This window comes from Cupressus sempervirens, chromosome 3 (genome assembly GCF_028749045.1).
Source record: "Cupressus sempervirens isolate cs-2001-9-10 chromosome 3, ASM2874904v1, whole genome shotgun sequence".
Taxonomy (NCBI): Eukaryota; Viridiplantae; Streptophyta; class Pinopsida; order Cupressales; family Cupressaceae; genus Cupressus; species Cupressus sempervirens.
In genome coordinates this window covers 151,269,090-151,290,443 of record NC_143120.1, presented here as the reverse complement: position 1 = coordinate 151,290,443, position 21,354 = coordinate 151,269,090, and the positions used below count along the sequence as shown (strand labels likewise).

Sequence of the window (21,354 nt, the reverse complement as noted above, 5' to 3'; positions counted from 1 at the left end):
GTGAATTTCATTTATTTATTTAATTTGAATATATCTATGTCATGTTCAGTTATCAAATTGTATATAATCTTGCCTAATATGTATTGGCATATTGTTATAATTAACTTACTTAGGTGGCTGAAACCCGATTTGCATCTCATACTATTGTTATGAGATGACTTGTCAAGGTGCAATGGGGCATTAAGCCAAATGGTTATTTCTAGCTAGTAAGGTATATGGAGGGCTTCGGATTTAGAGAGGGCGTAAAAGGTCAAGGCAATTGATCTTGGATGACAGTTGGTGGGCTTGTGTGCAACTTGTATTAGATTTCACGGACCCTATCATGACTATGCTCTGCTTTGCTGATTCAGGTCAACCTTGTTTGGGGGATGTCTACGATGGCATGGATTCAATGGTAGAAAAGGTAAAACTTTCTATACAAACACATGAGGATGACTGTACAAAATGTGAAGCCTAATGCAAACAACTTGAATCAATCATTCTTCATCGTTGAGAAAAGATGACCACCCCATTGCACCTCCTTACATATGCGTTATCTCTAAGGTACTCTAGTGAGGAAGTACTTGTATGCAAGATAGAGTAGCACCATATGTGGATGAAGAAGTTGCTAGTGGGTGCTACAAAGCTTTTTGCAAGACTCTTCCTAGATGATGACATTCACAAAAGAGTTAGGACTGAATTTGGGTTATTTGCTTTGGGAGCAAAACTTAGTCCTCTTGTAATAAATGACCAATCTAACGTGGGAGCTATCACATGGTGGTACTTCTATTGTCAACCGTTTAAGCATCTCCAACCTTTCTTAATCAAAATCCTCTCATAGGTAAGTTTTATTTGTTTTTTGTATACCACATGTATTCTACAATTAATCTTGTAATTGTGAACATTGTCTAGGTTGTGCAAGTCTTTTATTGCTGAACGAAATTGGAGTACATACTCCTTTATCCACTTACTGAAGTTGTAATGTCCCCGTCATAAAATAAATGTATTTAATTAAACCTTGTTAATGGGCTGATTGTTTTAATATATCTCGGACCCATTTTTATTTTTAATCATTTCCCTAGGTAGGTGTGGTCGTCGGCTATCTTTGTTCACCCTCAGAAGGTTTACCCGAGGGGTATTTAAGCACGAGATGTAGGTAGTTCTTAAGTATGTGATTTGGATTATTTCTTTGTTTTGGGAATTCTTGTTGGAGTTCTCGATTGTTTGTCATTTCGGAAGTGAAAGATCTTCCCTATCTGGCTATTCCAGTTTCGATGGGATTCAACCCTCACCCTATTTCGTTGTGTACTACTCAGCTTGAATTTGGCAAATCGAAGCATTATTTGTATGTGGAAATATCATTACTATTCGGTAACAAGTGTGTATCTATTAGGTCTGTGGGTTCTGGAAGTTTTTTGTATATTGCATTTACATTCTAAGTGGCATTGTTGAATTCCTTGCATCACCTCAACCTTTCTGGACACCATCCATTACACACAACATGCAGTATTAGCCATTCGTGTAGCTATCAAATCATCCCTGTGCTTCACTCTTCCATATCGTATGGCCAAGTTGGTGATCACTTTCACCATAGGTTGTCTCTCCTTCCTACCGTACGACCTTGTACCATACTGCCAATTACACACCACCACCGTACGGCCCATACCCCCTCCACCATACGGCCCACACACCCCTTGGCACACTTAGTACAACTATCACCAAACTGCCATACAGCCTTCAAGCCCACCATACGGCCTCCATACATATCGTACGACCCCATTCATGTTTGTTACCAGTACTTAGTTGCCCATCCCAGACACCGTACAGATGTACCTTTTGTTGTGCAGTTTCCTTGCAACCCCTTCCGTACGACCATCAAGCAATTGAGTGATCGGAACATCACAGTGGTATCAGAGCTTTTGATTCTGCCCACTTGTGGAAGTGAATGCAATTTTATACTCGAAGGAGAAGACGAAATAACCTTAGTGGTAGAATGGTAGATCATCATGATTCTATGACAGAACTCATGAATATTTTAAGAGAGCTAAACAGAAACCAAATGCAAATCAGCGAAACCCAAAGGCTTATGCAGGAAACTCTACAAAAATTGGTTGAGGGAAAGATAACAGGAGAACAAAATGGGCATAGCGATGATTCTGTTTCGGGAAGGACAAACTTTGAACCCTCTTGCTCTCGACCCTCGATACCCATCTTCCTTCCAAGGACGGAAGCACCATTCAAAGAAAGAGAGCCCACTTTTGAGAAAATGCAAGAAAAACTTCAAGAAGATTGGCAGACCATGAATATGGAAGGTGATATATTTTACAGAGACTATGTTGATCTAAGAATGAGATATTCTGCAGGGGAAGTCATGGTTATATTAATGATGATCTCAAGAGAAAGATCGGAAAGGTAAACTTATCGCCATTTGATGGATTTGGAGTCATTACCGCGCAGTCATGGGTTTTAAAGGCATATACCTATTTCCAACTCAATCCAATGCCCAAAGAGGAAGCAATCAAGTTCGCAACACTTCATCTGGAAGGAGTGGTGCATGAGTGGTGACATCATGGAGTGGTCACTCTTGGTCACGACCAACTGACCTCTTATGTTGAGTTCACTAAGAGACTCATTGACCATTTCGATGTGAAGGATCTTGAGCTAAACTTCAAAGATCTAGCTCAGCTAAAGCAAATGTGCACGGGATTTCCAAAGGTTGTCAGTTCTAGTCACAAACATCTTTGGAAGATGCCAAATTATGTTATTCATGGATGGGTTGAGAGAGCCTTTGAGAGGCTGGATCAAAGGGTTCAACCCATGTGCACTCAATAAAGCTATTAAGAAGCTGCTAACATGGCCGCATCTTCCTCCAAAACTCATGCAGCTACACCATTACCATCCCCACAAGAAGACAAGGACAAGGAGACAGTTCAGAAGAAACCTCAATTTGATGAAGACTCTCGGCAAGAGCTCCGGAGGAAAAATTTTTGTTTCACATGCTAAGAACCATGGGGACCTGGTCATCGCTACCTTGGGAAGGGAAAGATTCATTACATTGAGGTGATGCTTGATGACGACGAAGGACAAATACTTGCAGCAATTGATGAAGAAATTACCCAATAGGAGAGAATAAATGCCTTGATACAAAAAGGGGGTTCCATTGCTACCCTCACTACATTGACTGGAAGTGGTATCTCTAGGGTTTGTGGCACACTTCATGGAAAACGAGTCCCAATCATGATTGATAGTGGGGCCATGCTCAATTTCATCAATTCATCTTCGGTCACTAGTAAAGGCCTACGTACAGTTGAGCATGGAGGATTTGAGGTTAAGGTTGCAGTTGGAACCTTGTTAACTTGCACTCATGTGATCCCACGGCTAAAAATTTCCATGGGAAACTATACCATGGCAGATGATTTCTTTGTCATAGATTTGGTTGATACTAATATCATTTTGGGCATTCAGTGGTTGGAAACTCTTGATCAGTGCACCCAAAGTTTCAAAAGGATGGACTTTTCATTCGAGATGGATGGCAAGAAGGTGCTGCTAAGAGGAATGTCAAATAAAGGATTGAGGGAAGTCACAATCAAGAAGATGGAGATAATTTTTAAACAGGATTTGGTCCCAGACGCTACAAGCAAAAGCAAGATAGTCAACACCTCACCCCATTCCTTGGATAATTGGCGGTCCCATCTATTGGTTGAGTATTCCAAGAACACTTTTGCATATGAGTCGATGGATGGTTATGTATGCAATGAAAGATACAAAGTTATTGATGACATCATTTACTTCGGCGGGAAGATCTACTTAGTGCTTGACTCGGAACTGAAGAAGTTGATTATGGAAGGTTTCCTAGAATTGGATTTGCATTTGCTCGAGGACAAGCAAATTTTGGGACGGGAGGACTATGATGTTTCTGTCAGAAAATAAATGTATTTAGTTAAACCTTGTTAATGGGCCGATTGATTTAATATATCTTTGACCCATTTTTATTTTTAATCGTTTTCGTAGGTAGGTGTGGCCGTCGGCTATCTTTTTTCATCCTTGGAAGGTTTACCCGATGGGTACTTAAGCACGACATGTAGCTAGTTGTTAAGTATGTGATTTGGATTGTTTCTTTGTTCTGAGAATTCTTGTTGGAGTTCTGGATTGTTCATCATTTCAGAAGTGAAAGCTTCCCTATTTGGCTCTTCTGGTTTTGGTGGGATTCAACTCTCATCCTATTCTGTTGTATACTGCTCAACTCAGATTTGGCAAATCGGAGCATTATTTGTATGTGGAATTATCATGACTATTTTGTAACAAGTTTGTATCTATTGGGACTCTGGCTTTTGGAAGCTTTTTGTATATTGCATTTGCATTCTAAGTGGCATTGCTGAATTCCTTGCATCACCTCAACCTTTTCGCACACCATCCATTACACAACACACACAGTATTACCCATTCGTACAGCTATCAAATCGTCCCCGTGCTTCACTCTTCCATACCGTATGACCAAGTTGGTGATCACTTTCACCACAGGCTATCTCTATTTCCTACCATACGACCTTGTACTATATGGCCAGGTACATACCCCCACTGTATGACCCATACCCCCTCCACCGTATAGCCCACACACCCCTTGGCACACCTAGTACGACTATCACCAAACTGCTGTACGGCCTTCAAGCCTACCATTCGGCCTCCATACATACCATACGACCTCATTCATGTTTGCTACCTGTACCTAGCTGCCCATCCTAGACATTGTACAGATGTACTTCTTGTTGTACGATTTCCTTGCAACCCCTTCCGTACGGCCATCAGGCACTCGGGCGATCAAAACATCACAGTAGCATCACTGGTTGGGATCTATAAAAGCAGAAGACTTGGTTTACATTCATACCAATTTGCGTCTTTTGTCATGTAAGGAGGATCACTACAAGGAAGGGGCAACCAAGCTTTGGGATGTAGAATTTGAGTGTGTAAACTTGGATTGAATGATTCGAGATCTTCCTACAATCACGGATGATGATGCTGATAACATCATGAACATGGTGTATCTAGCGCAAGTGGAACCGTTTTTAGTTCAAATGATCTTGAACTTGTAGCAGCTGGAGGAGTTGGAAATGATGAGGGATTTTAACGAATCCATGATCTGGATTTGGATTGATAAACATTGAATGATGAACTATATTTCTATATTTTGATTTTGTAATTTTGATTGTTTGCACTGGAATTGTGAACATAGACGTATATGATATCATTAATATGGTTCATAATCTTATTGAATATTTGAATATGTATTGGTGGAGTTACAAGCTATAAAATGTTTTAATTTTGTACATTTCTTTCATTTCTTTGCATATACATAGTGTGTATATATATATTATATACACACGCATCCATACGCATCCGGATTCCGCATCCCTCCCCAATTTTTTTTGCACATCCGCGTACCCATTTCCCGCATCTGCATCCATATCCTCATTTGAATTGGTAACCAAGGCCAAAATATTAGCGAATTGCTGATCCGAAGACTCAATGATGTTACTCATTAATGCTATGAAGTGAGGAAATTTCTTCAAATATCTATTTTTCTAAATGTGCTCCTTTGTATTCCTCAGTGTTTGTTTAAACCATCAAGATCTCCTAACACAAGGGACTCAAATTTCTCTCTCCTCATGTGTAGGCTTATCTTGAAATATAAATAACTGAAATTTTTGGAGGTTTAACTTTTGAAGCTTCCTACTCATGTTTTGTTATTGAATTGAATTCCTAAAATTTTGTTGATGCAAAGTCTTCTTCAAACTTGACATCCTAGTTGACTACAAATTTTGTTAGCTTTAGAATGTATATTTTGTATACTTTTGAAGTCGTATTATAACCTACAAATAAACCCTTCGTGCTGGAAGGTTCTAATTTTGTCCGCTTCTTTGCAAGTATGTGGACATATACACAAGAACCAAAGATGTGATAAGTCCAGGTCTTGAATAATGACCTTAGCAGTCTCTACAATTAATTAGCATTTTCATTCTACTCCCCATTCTGTGGTTTTTAGTAACCATCAGCTCCCTATTTATCCCTGCTTCCTTGCAAAAACTTTTGAACTTCTTGGAATTATACGTTCCCCCATTTTCTGATCTCAAAAATTTGATCTTCTTCCTTCTCTGGTTTCCAACTAGAGGTTTGAACTCTTGAAACTTGCTAGAGACCTCATTCTCGGTCTTTAAGAAATAGGACCAAGGTATGTGATGGGAATCCTCAATGGAGGGATTACAGTACAGCCCTCCAAAAATTGATCCTATTGACATCAATCTGCACACATCCAAATGCATTAAGTCTAAAATCCCTTTAGGCCTATGCTCCTTGCTTGGGAGATGGCCTTGGCATGTTTGCAAAGTGTGCATCCTTAACAAACTCCTTGTTCAATGCTGAACTCTGGAATCCTTGTAACAATTGTTATGGTAAATCAAGTTATTGATGTATTAAATAGAGGAACAAAAGTTCCTTATATAGATTTACAAAGATGCTGTTTCTAAGAGAAACAAACATTAACAAAAGATAGAACAAGAAACTTTCCTAAACAAATTAAAGACAAGTAGATGACCATTAAAGAAACATTCTATTATCTTAATACCCTCCCTTAAAGGTCATCATCTAACTATTCTGTAGAAGACTACATGGCTTATGGTAATAAATTCTCATAACATTTTGTTGCTACTGAGACCCTCCCTAGATCTGGAAAAATCTTAATTACCATGAAGCCATCCAATTTGATGTTGGGTAATAGAGATATTACTCCCTGTAGCCAGAGACACAAAAATGAAATTGAAACCACAATTTTGAGGGAAATTGCCAAACCCTTTTGCAGGTGAGCTATACGCCTCAAAGAAGACCACAGGATGATTCACCAAAAACTTTGCAGATGAGCACTATGACTCAATAAATTGCAAGAAGCAACAATTTTAAGGAGAAAAATTAAAAAAACCAGACATGATTTTTAAGTTAAAAATCAATCGAAACCAAAAACATAATCTAAGATACAGATTAGAGAATGTAAAACTTCTTTTTGAGGAAAAGCGACAAAACCCAACAGATAATTTTTGAGGAAGAAATTATTAAACCCAACCGATAATTTTTGAGGAAAAAATTATTAAAACCCAATAGATAAACCTTCATGTGGCAAAACAGGACACTTCACACATTAAAACAGCACATGCAAGCAACATGCAAGGACATGCAACTAACAAAATGCATAAGCACTCACATGCAACCATAAAAAATTAGGGACTTTTGCTCAAACCAGGAATCACATGATAAAAACCCCTTAATTGGGCTCACAATTTCCAGCAATTTTTTTTGAAAATGACCCTAAAAAATTCATAAATACCTCTAATAATTTTTATTTAAAAAAATGAAATACAAAGTTTTGAAATTTTTTTGTCAAATTTTTTGATTTCCTTTCGACCTGCTGTATTACCATGTTATGGTAAATCGATGTTATTGTTATATTAAACATATGAATGGAAGTTACTTACACAGACCTTCAAAGATGTTGTTTCTAAAAAAACAAACATTAACAAAAGATAGAATATGAAACTTTCCTAAACAAACTTAAGATGAGTATGTTGGGACTCAAAAATGCAAGCCCAATTTGAGTACCTGACTGAAAATTTTGCTTTAAGTAACCCCTATAAGAGCTTTTTAAGCATGTGTACCCGGCTGATGTTTTGAGTCATAGTATGCGTTCAAAGTGCTCATTACCCTTCATTTAGTATGTTCATGCACCTTAGGTCATTAGTTTCAAGTTTTGAGTCATTTGGTGAAGTGTCATTTTGAGCATTTGAGAAATCTGCATTTTTGCTCGTGTCAAACAGAGTTAAGAAGCCTAGTTTGCATTTGAATATCTTGCACCTGGTAAAGTGTCATGACCCGCTACTTTGGGAATTCTTAGTGTGCATATCAAAGAACCTACGTTTCAGATTTCAAGTTGTTTTGACATGTTTTGATAAGGTTTTGAGTTCCTCAAGTTTGGGTATTTATCTTTGTCATGCTGATGCACATTGTTCAAAATTCCGGGAAGCCCTGTTTGATAGTGAATATTTTATGACCCATTATGCATTTTAAAGAAATGGTCATACTGCTGTGTTGTAGTCATAAAATACATCCTAAATCTGGAATTTCAAGGTTTGATGAATTTGTTTGATGGGTTTCCCAAGCTGATTCTGTTTGCAAAAAAGTTAAAACTGCCTAGTTGTCTTCTATAACAGTTTACTAGTAGCCCACTTTGACTGATCACAACTTTGACCCGGTTGACCCGATTGAGAAAATTCTTTTTCCGTTGCTTTCCTAGGGTCAAAGACATCTTATATTTCAAATTTGAGCTTATGACGAATCTGTTTGACTAGTTTTCAAACGCAATTCCAAATGCAATTTCTAAAGTTTACTGGTGACTAAAAGTGCAGATTGATCAGGAGGCTTGATGGAATGTTGTAATTTTGAAATTGTGATAGATGAAGCCAAACCAATTGCACCACTATTTTCTACTCTCAAAATACTCCAAGTGTGCCAGTTTGCAAGTCTTGACAAATCCATCCGCACACTTTACCAGGTCCATTCCGCATGCAAAAATCTCTGTTTTGTCAATGTGCCCAAGCCTGCAATTTCCAAAGGTCAATTTTGTGAGCTTGCCGAATGCTGCCAGTTATTCGTCATTAGCCAAAAATGAATCGGCATATTCTCCATATAGGAAAGAACAAGTGTCCTAGGTTTCATTTCCTTAATTGACCATTTGATTAGTTTTTAAAGCCAAATCCAAATGAAATTTCTTGTTTTTGACAAGCTGTTTGTAGGATATATGTCAAAGAGGTAACTTCAGAGGTTAATATCTTTTGACTCGGATGTCGTACTAAGATGAAAATTTGCAGAGTGAGAATATGTATACCAGAGAATCAGTATGCCAAGTTTCAGCTCCGGGTTGTTTGATTTCGCCAGTTTTAAAAGCTGGTTTAGAGGCCTCCTAGCACAAAAAATGAACAGTTTGCATAAAGGACAGATCCACTTTGGGACCCTGCTGGTGGCATCGAACTGAGATAACATATTGGGATAAAAGATTATTAAGAATAAGTTTTAATGATCTTGATTATTGCAATATCTCAGTGTGCATATGGCCATTTTGGATCAAATGGACGTGTGGGGTTATACACAGAGTGGAGTTTAAAAGAGAGAATGAAACATGCCACGGAGATCCAGTGGTTTATACTTCTTGATTTCCACTTCAGAAATGGCATTTCTTGTGAATTGTTCTCTGAAACCATTTCATGATAACACTCTATAAGCTTTTCTTCACTAGAATAGAACTTGATCTACATGTCAATTGCACATTTTTCAGGATTGATACTAAAAAGAAAAGAATCAAAATCTAATGCTCGCGCTTATTGAAATCTTTCCACCGATCTTTTTGAAACTAATGTCTGAAGCTTTTCTTATTGAGTCAATATATTATGAGTTTTCAATATGACGTTCGAAAGAAAGGTGAAAGGGGATCTTATTGATCCCCAAAGTGTTATAATGAGACTGAGGAAATCAGGCAACCTTATTCATATGCATGTTTGAGTTTGACACACACGTCACGTTGCCAAATTAAGTTTTCCTTGAAGAGATGGTATTAGAAAAGTTAGTTGGAGAGGCTATATGTTTTAATGAGTGAAGTGTTTTAATTAAACAAGTGAGAAGAGTCCGATGGGGCATGAGCTTGGCTAATAAAAAAAATGTAACATTTTGCCAATGCATGAAGACTAGTTTTGATTGCAGTCACTATATAGGTCAATGGAGCAAAGAATACATTCCCTATGCAGATGAAACCAAATAGATTATGGACACGACACAGTATTGGTTGGCATTTTAAATTAATAGCTTTGACTCCACTATATTGACTTTGTTGCTAGTAAAAAAGTTTTGGTATGTAGACGGTGTGCAGATGTATGTGATGGAGGCTCATAATCCAGTACACATAAAATCAGCCTGACACTTGTGCATTTTCTTATCTCCATTTTCAATGGGATATTGGATGCGAGTTTGATAATACAAATGGTTTGAGCATGTACAAATAAATGAGCATTGACTTAGTAGCCTAGGATTTCTAGCAATGATTGAAAGGTTACTGTTCCATTCAAATCTGCCAGAACCGACTTACGTGATCATTAACCCTTGTGTGATGGAGATGTGGGATATTATAGTTAACGCCTCACAGCGTTGGAGTGTGGAGAGTCCCCGTGAGATCTTGAGGAACAACTTTTGTTATAGCAGGTGGAGCCTGGATTCAAGGACAAGTAAGAAGACAAATGGACTGTTCTTGGTGGCTCTTGTATACAAGTTGAAGTTTTTGCAACAACGGATATGTTAGATAGATGTGCGGGTTAAGCATAGATCAAAGATGAAAGCATGATTTCTCTCAGCCAAACAAACTCTACTCCAAATCAGTAGAAGGTGTGATTGAAGCATAGAAAATCCTGGTCAGGGGATTCTACCTCAAAATTAGAAGGGATCTCGTGAATAGAAATGAATGAAGAGGCTTGATTCTACTCTAATAAAGCAATCAAACACATTTTAGACAGAGTTAAATGCCGCCATATAAGATCCCTTTAACAATTCTCTCATTTGTGTACATCAGTAAAAAATGAGACAAGAAATTGAGTGTCCCAGGAGATCTCAAGACTTAGGCCTGTTCAGGATTCCCATAAGTGATAACCATCCTTGTAAGCTGAAGTTTGAAAGAATTGTCTTCTATGATGATGCGTTAAGAGACGTTCATGCATGGATTGGATCCAAACCATCGAGCAAAGCGGAAGTGTAAGAACCATAGTGCCAGTTAGTAGTGAAGTCACGAAGGGGGCTTGTTTTTAATAAATGGATAGGTTTAGTGCTGACTGGAGGAAGCCCAATTTGTAAGAAATAGGAGATCACTACCAAAGATGGATCTTCAGTAACGATAGCAATATAGCATCTTGTTCACAACTGCGCCAGAGTTTGAAGCCTCCAGTATTAAATTCCCTTCAAAATTTGTGCTCAGAATGGCTAACAGTAAATATTGAACAGGTGAATTTCTCCCATAATCCTTTGTAACTGACTAAAAGGGGCTTGTGTTGAGAGTGAAGTGGTATTCTTTCATAACCGTATACTCAATAAATCATTTCAAAACCAAGTCGCAAGGGTCTATGATGTAATAGCGGTGAAGAATGAAGGAAGATGCTAAAACCTGTAATCCCGCATTGATAGTATGGTAACTGTTTTGAATACTTTTATATGAGAGCACATAATACATAATTGTCTAGAAGGTTCATGCCTTTTAAGACACAAACGTGGGCCTACTCTGATGATTGGGTGATAAGGTGATATATTTTGACCAAGCCGGTTAACACATGGCAGTGATGTGTACAAAACCAGGTGGACATGGACCTGTGGTGACATGTGGCGGTGAGACTTGGCAAGATGACTGTGCAGGAGGCGCCGTGGCGAAATCGCGTGCTCGCTAGCCCAATGTGTTAGTTTGGCGACAAAGTGAGATGTCGCCATGTGGCATCTAGGTGGCTAATGAAGTAGCGACGTTAGCGAATCCAAAGGTGACACATGGCGATCGGTGCAGGAGTAGTGACGTTAGTGAATGACACATGGCGCAATCTCGCAATCTTGCATCTATCTTTATATTATTTAGCTAAAATATTTAATCTTCCAAAATAGAAATCTTATCTCCCATAGGAGATCTTGGAAGATAAGTCTAAATCATTAGTGATTATTTATATTTTTATTAGACTTATTTAGGTAAATAAAAGACTTGCAATTTAATCAGTAAAGTGAATTACCATGTCTGTCCACAAAAGTTGTTATCAACTGTTCATACATATGAAGGCACTTTCAGATATTTGGCACCACTTACTTTGAGGTACATAAAAGCTGTTACACATTTCCCAGCCACCTAACATTTCATCTTATGTTTCATGCTTATTAAAGGGTGAGTGCTGTATTCCTTAGTTCATCATCTTGAGATCTTGTTCTCGTTTAATGTACTGCTAGTATTCATGTGTGGCTGCTATCAAGAGAATAAATTCTGTGTGCATAGATCAATAGGCATAATATTTTGTGATTCGAACATTGTCATTGTGTTTCTATCATTCTTTCTTGAGTAGTGATTAGCTCCGAGCACTCTTAACTGTTGGACATCAATTAACCATGTCTGTTGTGTGGCTGACCTCTCCTTTGATTTGGATAACAGGTAAGGAAATGTGGGCAGGAATGCCTTGAGCATGTCTTAAAGTCATTCCAGGGCTCATTAGTTCTTGGAAAGGCCAGTAAGGCTGTTTATGCCTTGTTCAAGCAATGGCTTCCTTCAAGAAATAAAGTAAGAACTCAAGTAGATACCAAAGTTTGCAGTGAAGAATTGAAAGTCCTCCACATTCTAAATACTTTGAAGCTCATATTACCGCTTCTGTCCACAAAAGTTGTTGCCAAACTGTTAAGACATTTGAAGGCTCTTATAGATATTCGACACCGTTTCCTTATGAGGCATATCATTAGTGTTCTGCAAGCACTTTGTAGCTGTGGTACTGCAGAAATACCAGCTGTAGAACTGGCAAATATGATGTATTCTATTTCATCGTCACTCTCTAAATTTGAGAAGCAGCCTTCAGATGAAACAATGTTTGTTGTGTCCTTTTTGAAGAATGGCATGCAGAAACTTCATATGTTGGATGAGAAATTGTGTGCAGCTAAGCTTCCTAACGTATTTCTTTCCATTGCAGGTATGCATTTCCTGAATGTCCATCTGAGGTCTTTTCATGAGTATGAACTTGCTTTATGTTAGATTTCCAATTGTTTTTGGCATTTGCCCTTTATTTTATTCTTTAGGTGATATATTTATTTTTACTCTTTCAGTATGAACCAGACTCAATTAACTATTATAAGCATCCAAACTCGAATTGATAAATTAATTACTGTGAATGTGGCATGTATGTATACACAATCGTTTGATTGTTTGGTAACCAACAAATTTGGAATTTTCAATGGACTGATTCAGTTAAGTTCATTTACACACAGTCATTGTTGAGATTATATTTTAATTTCCTCTCTGAAATGCAAAAAATTTTTAGTCATGCAGTTTGTTTACTGCATTGATAATTATTGAACTACTTGCATCATAAGGTACAGAAATATTAGGGTCACTTGTGATAAATGTTGGCTCACTCTTTGTTTTATTACATTATGACTAACTTATCAAACTGGCCAAAGCCTAGACTGTTGTGGCTATGATATATTTCAGAATCAAAACTGGGTTTGATTTGTCCAGGGATTTAGACAGGAGCAGAGTTTTTTAGTCTGGATTTCTTTGGAGTTGAAACTTTGCGTGCTTGTTTGATTCCATGATGTTTCATGATGACAGATGTCATTTAAAATGTGTTTGGAATAATTTCATACTGTAAAAAATGTGCCCTGAGCCCCAAACCAATATTTGTAAGTAATACAATGCAAACAAAAACATATTTTCAGCTGCTCAAACTTTTCTCTGTCATTCTCAAACTCAATAGATTAATCTATTAGAAGTTTTTCTACCATGATTGCTGACTGTACTGTACAGGTCAGATATTTGCTGCTTCTCTATTGTTGAGATTGCTACTTTCTGCACATAATTTACTCTTGCTGCTTCTGTGATGTGAATTCTTTATAAGTGAATGCCTTTTTTATGTTGAATTCAAATAAAGAATTCATGTTCAAGGTTGCAAAGTACTCTTTTTTAAACAACTTATCTAGAACATTTCACCTCAAAACTGTTAGAATATCTCATTGTGAAACCAAAATGGAAAACTGTTTTTTCATTCTTGTACATTTACAGTTTAAAATTCAAATCATTAAATGATTCAGACTAAGTGTGTGTGTGTTTCCATCTTTTCAGTTTTCATTTGTATGGATCAGTGTTACATGACTTGGACTTGGCTCAGACTGGGCAAGTTGGTTTCGGTTTGGGACTCAAACTCGGCATTCGGACTTGGCAAATTGAAAAACCCAAGGAATTCAAAGGTTTTTAAGGATTTAAAACATTTTTCATGCATCATTTAATAAATTAACCTTATAGATGTTTACCGTATAGGGTAAAAGCTTAACACATGTGTAACACGATTCAATGCAGAACAGATACTTTATTCATATAATGCACTTGCTGATTAAAATCCGAATACAATGACTACAATGATTACAATGATGATTCCAAAGTCCATTTCGGACGTGTACATATACCTTTCCGAAGGGGTGACTCAAGCGTCATGCACCTGTTCGGATACTACTTTACCCGTTGGCTACACTATACATTTTACCTACATCATCCCCCCCAAAAGAAAAGTCGTCTCTGGACGACAATACAACAAAATTCAGAATAACAAAATACATCAATGCATAAGTACTACATAGAGGGATGCGTCCGCATCCTCAACTCATTTGGCTCCATCCGTAGCTTGTAGACTTGTTCTTTCCTAATCTTTAGCTTTGCTTCTGCTTCCATCTGAAGCTCTAGGGCTGATTGCATCATCTCTCCGACTTTTCCCAACTCCTTCTCTGTTGACATCTTTTTTTTTCTGCTGCCAACTGTTCTTTTTTTGCTAACAGGGCTGTCCTCTCGGATTGCCAGGCCGCCCTCTCAGATTCCCAGGCTGCCCTCTCTGAAGCTAACCCGACAACTGACTCCTCCCGAGCTCTCTCAGCTGCTACCTGATCTGCCTGACTCCTCCAAAGAGTGTAGTATGCCTCCCTGTATAAATTTTCTATCTCATGAATTAGAGCTTTAAAGGCAGTTGGACATCCCAACCTTATGAAGGATATGACTCCCTCTAGCTCCTTCACCATTGACTCCAATGCTCGAGTCTTTGCTAAAGCTAACACTTGGCGAGCCCGAGATGCTAGAGCTGTGACCTCATCAAAAAAAAATGCCTCTATCATTGCTGTCTCTTGCGCTACTGGGTGTTCCTGCTGTGTACCCATAACCCTCTCCACCGCCTTTGCCATACGCTCAACAACGCTATGCGGTACTCCTTCACTCTGTGCCTGCCCGACCTCTTGTAATGTGTTCTTCGGAATTGCTTCCCCTGTGGGTGTCAGAAGGTATGTCACTCGAGGTGCCGGGGTTCGGTGGAACCATGTACTCAGGAAAGTACTCACCTTCTGGGTTCGGCTCTCTCTGTCCTGCTCAGGTGATGCTAACAATGTCGTATCTGCTGTGACCATCGCATCAGAACTTACTACATCCAGTCGGACACCTGATGCCCCCAACTCCTCGCCTGCTGGTACCTCCATCACCCCTGTCTTTGCGTCCATCTCCATGTCAGGTACCAAAGTCTCTCCTCTTGTATTTGGTAGAGTCTCACGAGTCGATTCCATTTGTACCTCTGGAGCTGCTATCTCTGTTAGTGACGGATGTGACTCCGCTACAACTCGTGTCTCTACGGTGGGCTACGTCATAGCTGAAATTGGTGTCATCACCACTGGTTGCCTGAGCTGTCCAAACCCTGGGATACCATGTATGCCTACAGGAACCAAGTGTGTTGTGGCTGCAAGTACGGGTCGCGAAAATCTCAAAGGTGTAGTCGTGATCACTTCTACCTCTTCGTCCTCTTCTTCTTCCCCGTTAGACCCACTCTCCTTTGAAGATGTCTCCTTTCGGCCACTATCTGTGTTTCCACCATCGGCCTTGGTCGCTTCTATCCTACAGTTTTGGTGCCAAGAGTATCCAAATGCCTCCACTCCATAATAGGTAGTTCACTAGGCGTGAGTGGTCCCGGTTTTGCCTCCAGTGCATCATTTGGGATCATCCGCGTCGTCGCATCCAAGAACAGACCAATGGCATAATGTGGCATATAAAACATTTTATGCTGCAATGTCATAAACTTTGACATCTGTTCGGCAAATAATGCTGCCCAATCATATACCCTATCGTGCAAGATTTTGTTCCTCATGGCTACATGGGGAAAAGAGATATCCGAAGCGCGGCTCGAACCTGTGAGGCGGCTTTTCACTATGTCCATCAAGCAACGCCAATGACCCTCTTGAATATTAGATTTGTTTAACCCTCTACCCTTGGACGTGTCTGAAAGAGCCTCCTGTTCTGCCTACGATAGGTCTCCGCACACAAGCTGTATCAACTTCAACTTCACTTTACGGCTCATCTTTTTTGGCTTGCTTTCTATTTTTCTCCCGCCCTGAGCATGACCAGGTTTGCCAAACACTCATGTAAAATCAACCGGTTTGAATGATACTACTAAATTGCGATCAAGATACTCAAATGTACTAGTTCGAGAGAACCTGTCATACGTTTCAATCATAATGCGCAAAAACCCTTCGTAGTCTCTGATGCAAAATACTGGCATTTGTATTACCCATTCTACTTGAGCTTTTTGGGTACTAGCCTTCACCGGTTGGTTGTCTGGAGTCTCCTGCAACCACTTCCGGCACTCTGCACCATTTAACCCTTCGAATGTGATACTTTTTATTGTAGGAATGTCTCTCGGCTGCTTCGGTTGCTTTGCTTTTTTCTTACTTGCACCTGCACTAGTCCTTGCATAGGTCCCTCCTATTACACGAATTTCAGAAGGTAGTGTCTTCGCGTTCTTGTTTATGGCAATGTCTTCATCTAGTTTCCTCTTCCAAGCCCTCTTTCCAGTTGACTGCATAACTGTCACTTCTTTGTCGTTTTGTGAATAAATCACAAACCATTAGGGCAGTTACCTCCTGTACAGACTTTTTCATAATGTCCTCTCTTGTCCTGGCTTTCGTACTGTACACCTTCTATGGTACGGCTACATAGTTTTCTTTCCTTATTGAATTCGGCTTCCGAGGTGGTGGTACAGCTTAGCTTTAGCTCCTCCTGCTCGGTACGGTTTCCTTGCTGTTTTGAAACAACTTGACTCCTCCACCGTACGACTTGATCATGTATTCAATTCTCTCCCAGATGTGCTGTACAATCTCTTGTGTTGCTATGAAATACATCTACGCCTTTCTCTCCCTCCTTTCTTGTCTCAGCATACGGAAACCGTATGGGGCTTAACTTATAGCTGTTTCCATTCTCTTGCTTGCTAACATACAGTCTTCCTGTTTCTTAAATCCGTACCTTGTCCCACAATTCTGTATGGCTTAGTTCCTTGTCTCTAAATTATGTACAGTGTCTAGCTTTGGGAACTTGCTTCAAATGCTCTCTGTTTCTGAATTGGTACTTTGCTTCAACTCTTTTTTGTCCTGGCGTATGGTCTTTTTTCTCCTCTGTTTGCCACTGTAGTTCCAATACTGATTTAATTATCTCTCCAACTGACTGTACGCTTACTCTCTACTGACGAATTGTTCTTTTCCAGCCATATGCCATATGGCTTCTCCTTCTTCTTGCCTTACGGAAGTTCCTTCCTTCCACTTTCTTTCCATATGGTGTTAAACAATTCAAACACTGATTTAAAAGATGGAACAATTCCCTGTCCATACACGCTTTCTACTAGTCGTACGGTATCACCGTACGGTCGTTTCAGTGCCTGCTATGCTTGGCCGTACGGTCTGTGGTGTTTTCTGTTTTCTCCGTACGGTCTGCACTTCACTTCGACTTTTTTGTGATCTTTCTCTGGCCATTTGGGCTTTACTATCTTTACTTTTTCTTTGATTTACTATCTTTGGAAATATCTCAACTAATCAAGTCTGTACGGGCTTTGCACCCTCATTCCAACGATTTCACCTGGCCGTACGGTCTTCTGGATCCCATTCAACAAAAGGCCGTATGGTATTCTGGTTCCTATTTAACAAAAGGTCGTATGGTCTTTTACTTTCAATTGTGAATGCTGCTTATGAATATTGCTTTATGAATATTGCTTTCATATTATATCCCTTCAAGGCCGTACGACATCATTTTCAATGCTTTTTCTTACTTTATTAATTTATTCAGGCTATCCTTTCTTGATAATTCTCCTTTATGCCTTATTACTTTATTACTTCATAATTTTAAAACTTATAGTTTATTATTTGCCATTTTAAAACTGTGTTTAACTTCAATATTTTATTCCTTATTATACATATGTACATTATTTACAGACGTTTCTTTTCTTTCCTCAATTGTTTGTTGGCGGGGGATCATTTCTTTCATGGTATATCTTTAACTTCAATCCATTTACTGCATCTTGTAGTTCTTTTCCGTCCAGTGTCCACAACTTAATTGCATCGTTATATCCAACTTCTCGTATCTTGTACGGTCCGACCCATTTAACTTTGAACTTTCCAGGCCCGATTTCATTTCGTCCATTATACTTCAGTACTAACTGGCCGGGTTGAAAGTTGTTTAATTTTAAGTGCTTGTCGTGCTATGCCTTCCTCCTGTTTTGTGTTACTTTGATGGCCCACTGCGCCTGCAGCTGTTGCTCATCAAGTTTGTTCAAATTGTACAGTCTCTCCCTTAAGCTCTCCATATCGCCTAATTTGTTCTCGAGTGCTATCCTTAAACTTGGTACCATGAACTCTGTCGGTACCACTGCCTCTTGTCCGTACATCAGCTGGAATGGGGTATGTCCTGTAGTTACTTTATATGAAGTACAGTACGCCCATAGAGCGGATGGTAACATTTCTTCCTAGTCTTCTCCCTCAACTGCATAGGATTTGTAAATTACTCCAACCAAAATTTTGTTTGTTGCTTCAGCCTGTCCATTAGCTCTTGGATAGTACGGGCTTGACAGTGAATGGTAAATCGTGAATTCAGTAGTGAGTACTCTGATAACATGGTTAACAAAGTGTCATTCCCAATCACTTGTCAATTGGAGTGGGATCCTGTACCTTGTAATAATTTGCTCATATAAAAATCTTGCTGTGCTTATTGCCGAATTGTCTGGTAATGCACGTGCCCCCACCCATTTAGTGAAGTACTCTGTTGCTACCACAATATATCAGCACCTTGTTTTACTCACCTTCAGTGGTCCAATGAAATCTAATCCCCATCTCTCAAAAAGTTCCTATGCGTGCGAGGGATTCAAGGGCATAAAATCTCTCTTCAATGGTTTTTCCGGCCTGCTGGCCTGTATCGCATGTAATGACTCACTCCTTGGCATCGTTGTATACGGTCGGCCACCATAGTTCTGTTAGAAGTATCTTTCGCGCAGTAGTATCTAGCCCCATGTGTCCTCCTGTCAGTCCTTCATGTGCTTCCTTTAATACTTTTGGAATCTCCTCCTCTAGAACGCACCGCCTCAAAATTTGATCCGGTCCCATTTTATACAATAGCCCGTTGATTAACTGAAATGTTCGGCTCCTTAATACCAATTTCCATCTTTTATTTGGTGACATGTCACTTGGAAATTGCCCCGTCGATAGGTATTCTTTGATCCGTGTGTACCAAGTTAGTAGTACTTTAATATGAAATAGCTGCGCATTTGGAAAATCATCGTTAACTCCCTCAGGTGGCTCCCTCGATTTTATTCTTGATAGGTGATTTGCACTCACATGACTTTTTCCTGGACGTACCACGATCTTAAATGTGAACTCCTGTAATAACAACAACCATCGACTTATTCTTCCTTGAATAATTGGCTTGTTCATCAAGTATAGCAGAGCTTGATGATCTACGTAGAATACAAATGGAGTGGCTAACAAGTAATGTCTAAACTTCTGTACTGCATAAGCCATCCCCAACACCTCTCGCTCCATGGTACTATAATTTTTCTTTACCTTCGACAACAATCTACTTGCAAAGTACACTGGATGGTCCAACCTGTGGTCACTAGTATGCGCCAGTGTTGCCCCGATGGCATAATTTGATGCATCTACATGGACATGAAATTCTTTATCCCAATTCGGATAGGCTAAAATTGGAGCTGTAGCCAACCTTTTTTTTGGTCCCTCAAAAGCTTCATTCTGTTCATCCTCTCATCTGTAAGATTCACCCTTGCAGGTGAGTTTGTCCAATGGATAAGAAATTTTTGCAAAGTTTTAAATAAATCTTCGGTAATAACCGATGTGCCCTAAAAATGACTTTACTTCTGATACATGTGTCGAAGGTGGCATCTCCAAGAGCACACGGACTTTGTTTGGATCCGTCTTCAATCCTTCTTTACAAACTGTGTCTGAGTAGCTTTCCCTGTGGCACCATAAATCTACACTTCTTTGGATTCAACGCCAATCTTGCTTGTCTGCACCTCTCCATACATTCTCCTAACGCCATTATGTGTTTGTCCTTTGTGCTAAAAATTGACCAATCATCTAGAAACGCCTTAAAATTTCCAACTGACATTTTATCAAATATATACAGGATAATCCTTTGGAATGTCGTCGGGGCATTGCATAATTTGAACGACATTCTGTTGTATGCATATATTCCATCCTCCACAATGAATGTCGTTTTTAATTTATCCTCCTCGGCGATGGATATTTGATTATACCCTGAGAATCCATCCATGAATGAATAAATTTCATGCCCAGCTACTTATTCCAAAATGCTATCTGTAAAGGGTATTGGAAACGGGTCTTTAATTGTTACGGCATTTAGACATCGGAAATCCACACATATTCTTATCTGTGTTGTGTCCTTTTTTAGGGATATCACGATCGGTGATACCCACTCACTTGTTTGTACTTTAAAAATGATTCCTGCTTCTAGCATCCTGTCAATTTCCTCCGTGACCTTTGTTGCATAGTTCTTATTCATTCGGTACGGTCGCTTCCGCATAGGTACCGCACCTTCGATTAATGGTATCCGATGGACACATAGCTCTGGTGGTACTCCTTTTAAGTCCTTATATGTCCAAGCAAAAACATCCTTGAACTCCATGAATATTCTGAATGCTACCGCCTTCAACATTGGGTTCCAATCATCTCTTACGAGGATGTTCTTTGGATTTTCCTCATCAACTAAGTTCATTGTTTTCACCGTCGGCTCTTCATACTTCATCGGTTTATCTTTATTGAACGTATGGGCCGGTGTTTCATCCACCTGCGCTTCTCCCTCCTTCAGAGCATTGTACTCCTTCGGGAACTCATCACTCGCTTTTTCTTCCTTGACGCTCAAATCGTTGCAGCTTGGAAAAACCTCGTAATCTTCCATTTGCCAGTGTAGTAGTCCATTTATGGAATCTAGGTTGTCATCAATTGACCCTCCTAATCTCAGAACCCCTTCTTCGTCTGGTTCCATCATCTTTTTCCCTTTGTCGTCACTCTCGCCTTCGTCTTCTCCTTCAGAGTTCGACGACGCTGCTTCTTCTCCTACCATTTGCGTATGCAAATCAATTATGAATCTCCTGCCTCCTTTCTCCATGGATAGGGTGTTCCTTTTCCAATCATGTTTTTACCTTAGCTTGCACCAGCCACCCCCACCCCAGGATGGCGTCGTACCCTCTTTTC

The 21,354-nt window shown here is 39.4% G+C and overlaps 1 protein-coding gene across 2 annotated transcripts in view; it reads left to right on the top strand.

The window, feature by feature from the left end:
- The window catches only part of LOC149565205 (uncharacterized), a 321,656-nt gene that overhangs the window by 6,689 nt on the left and 293,613 nt on the right, over window positions 1–21,354 (top strand). For both annotated transcript variants that reach the window (XR_016362018.1, XM_089818752.1), the window contains exon 2: window positions 12,233–12,758. Coding sequence is in view for 1 of the 2 variants with exons in the window: in XM_089818752.1 (XP_089674878.1) it covers window positions 12,233–12,758 (526 nt within the window). In the remaining variant the exon portion in view is untranslated. The remainder of the gene's footprint in view (window positions 1–12,232; window positions 12,759–21,354) is intronic.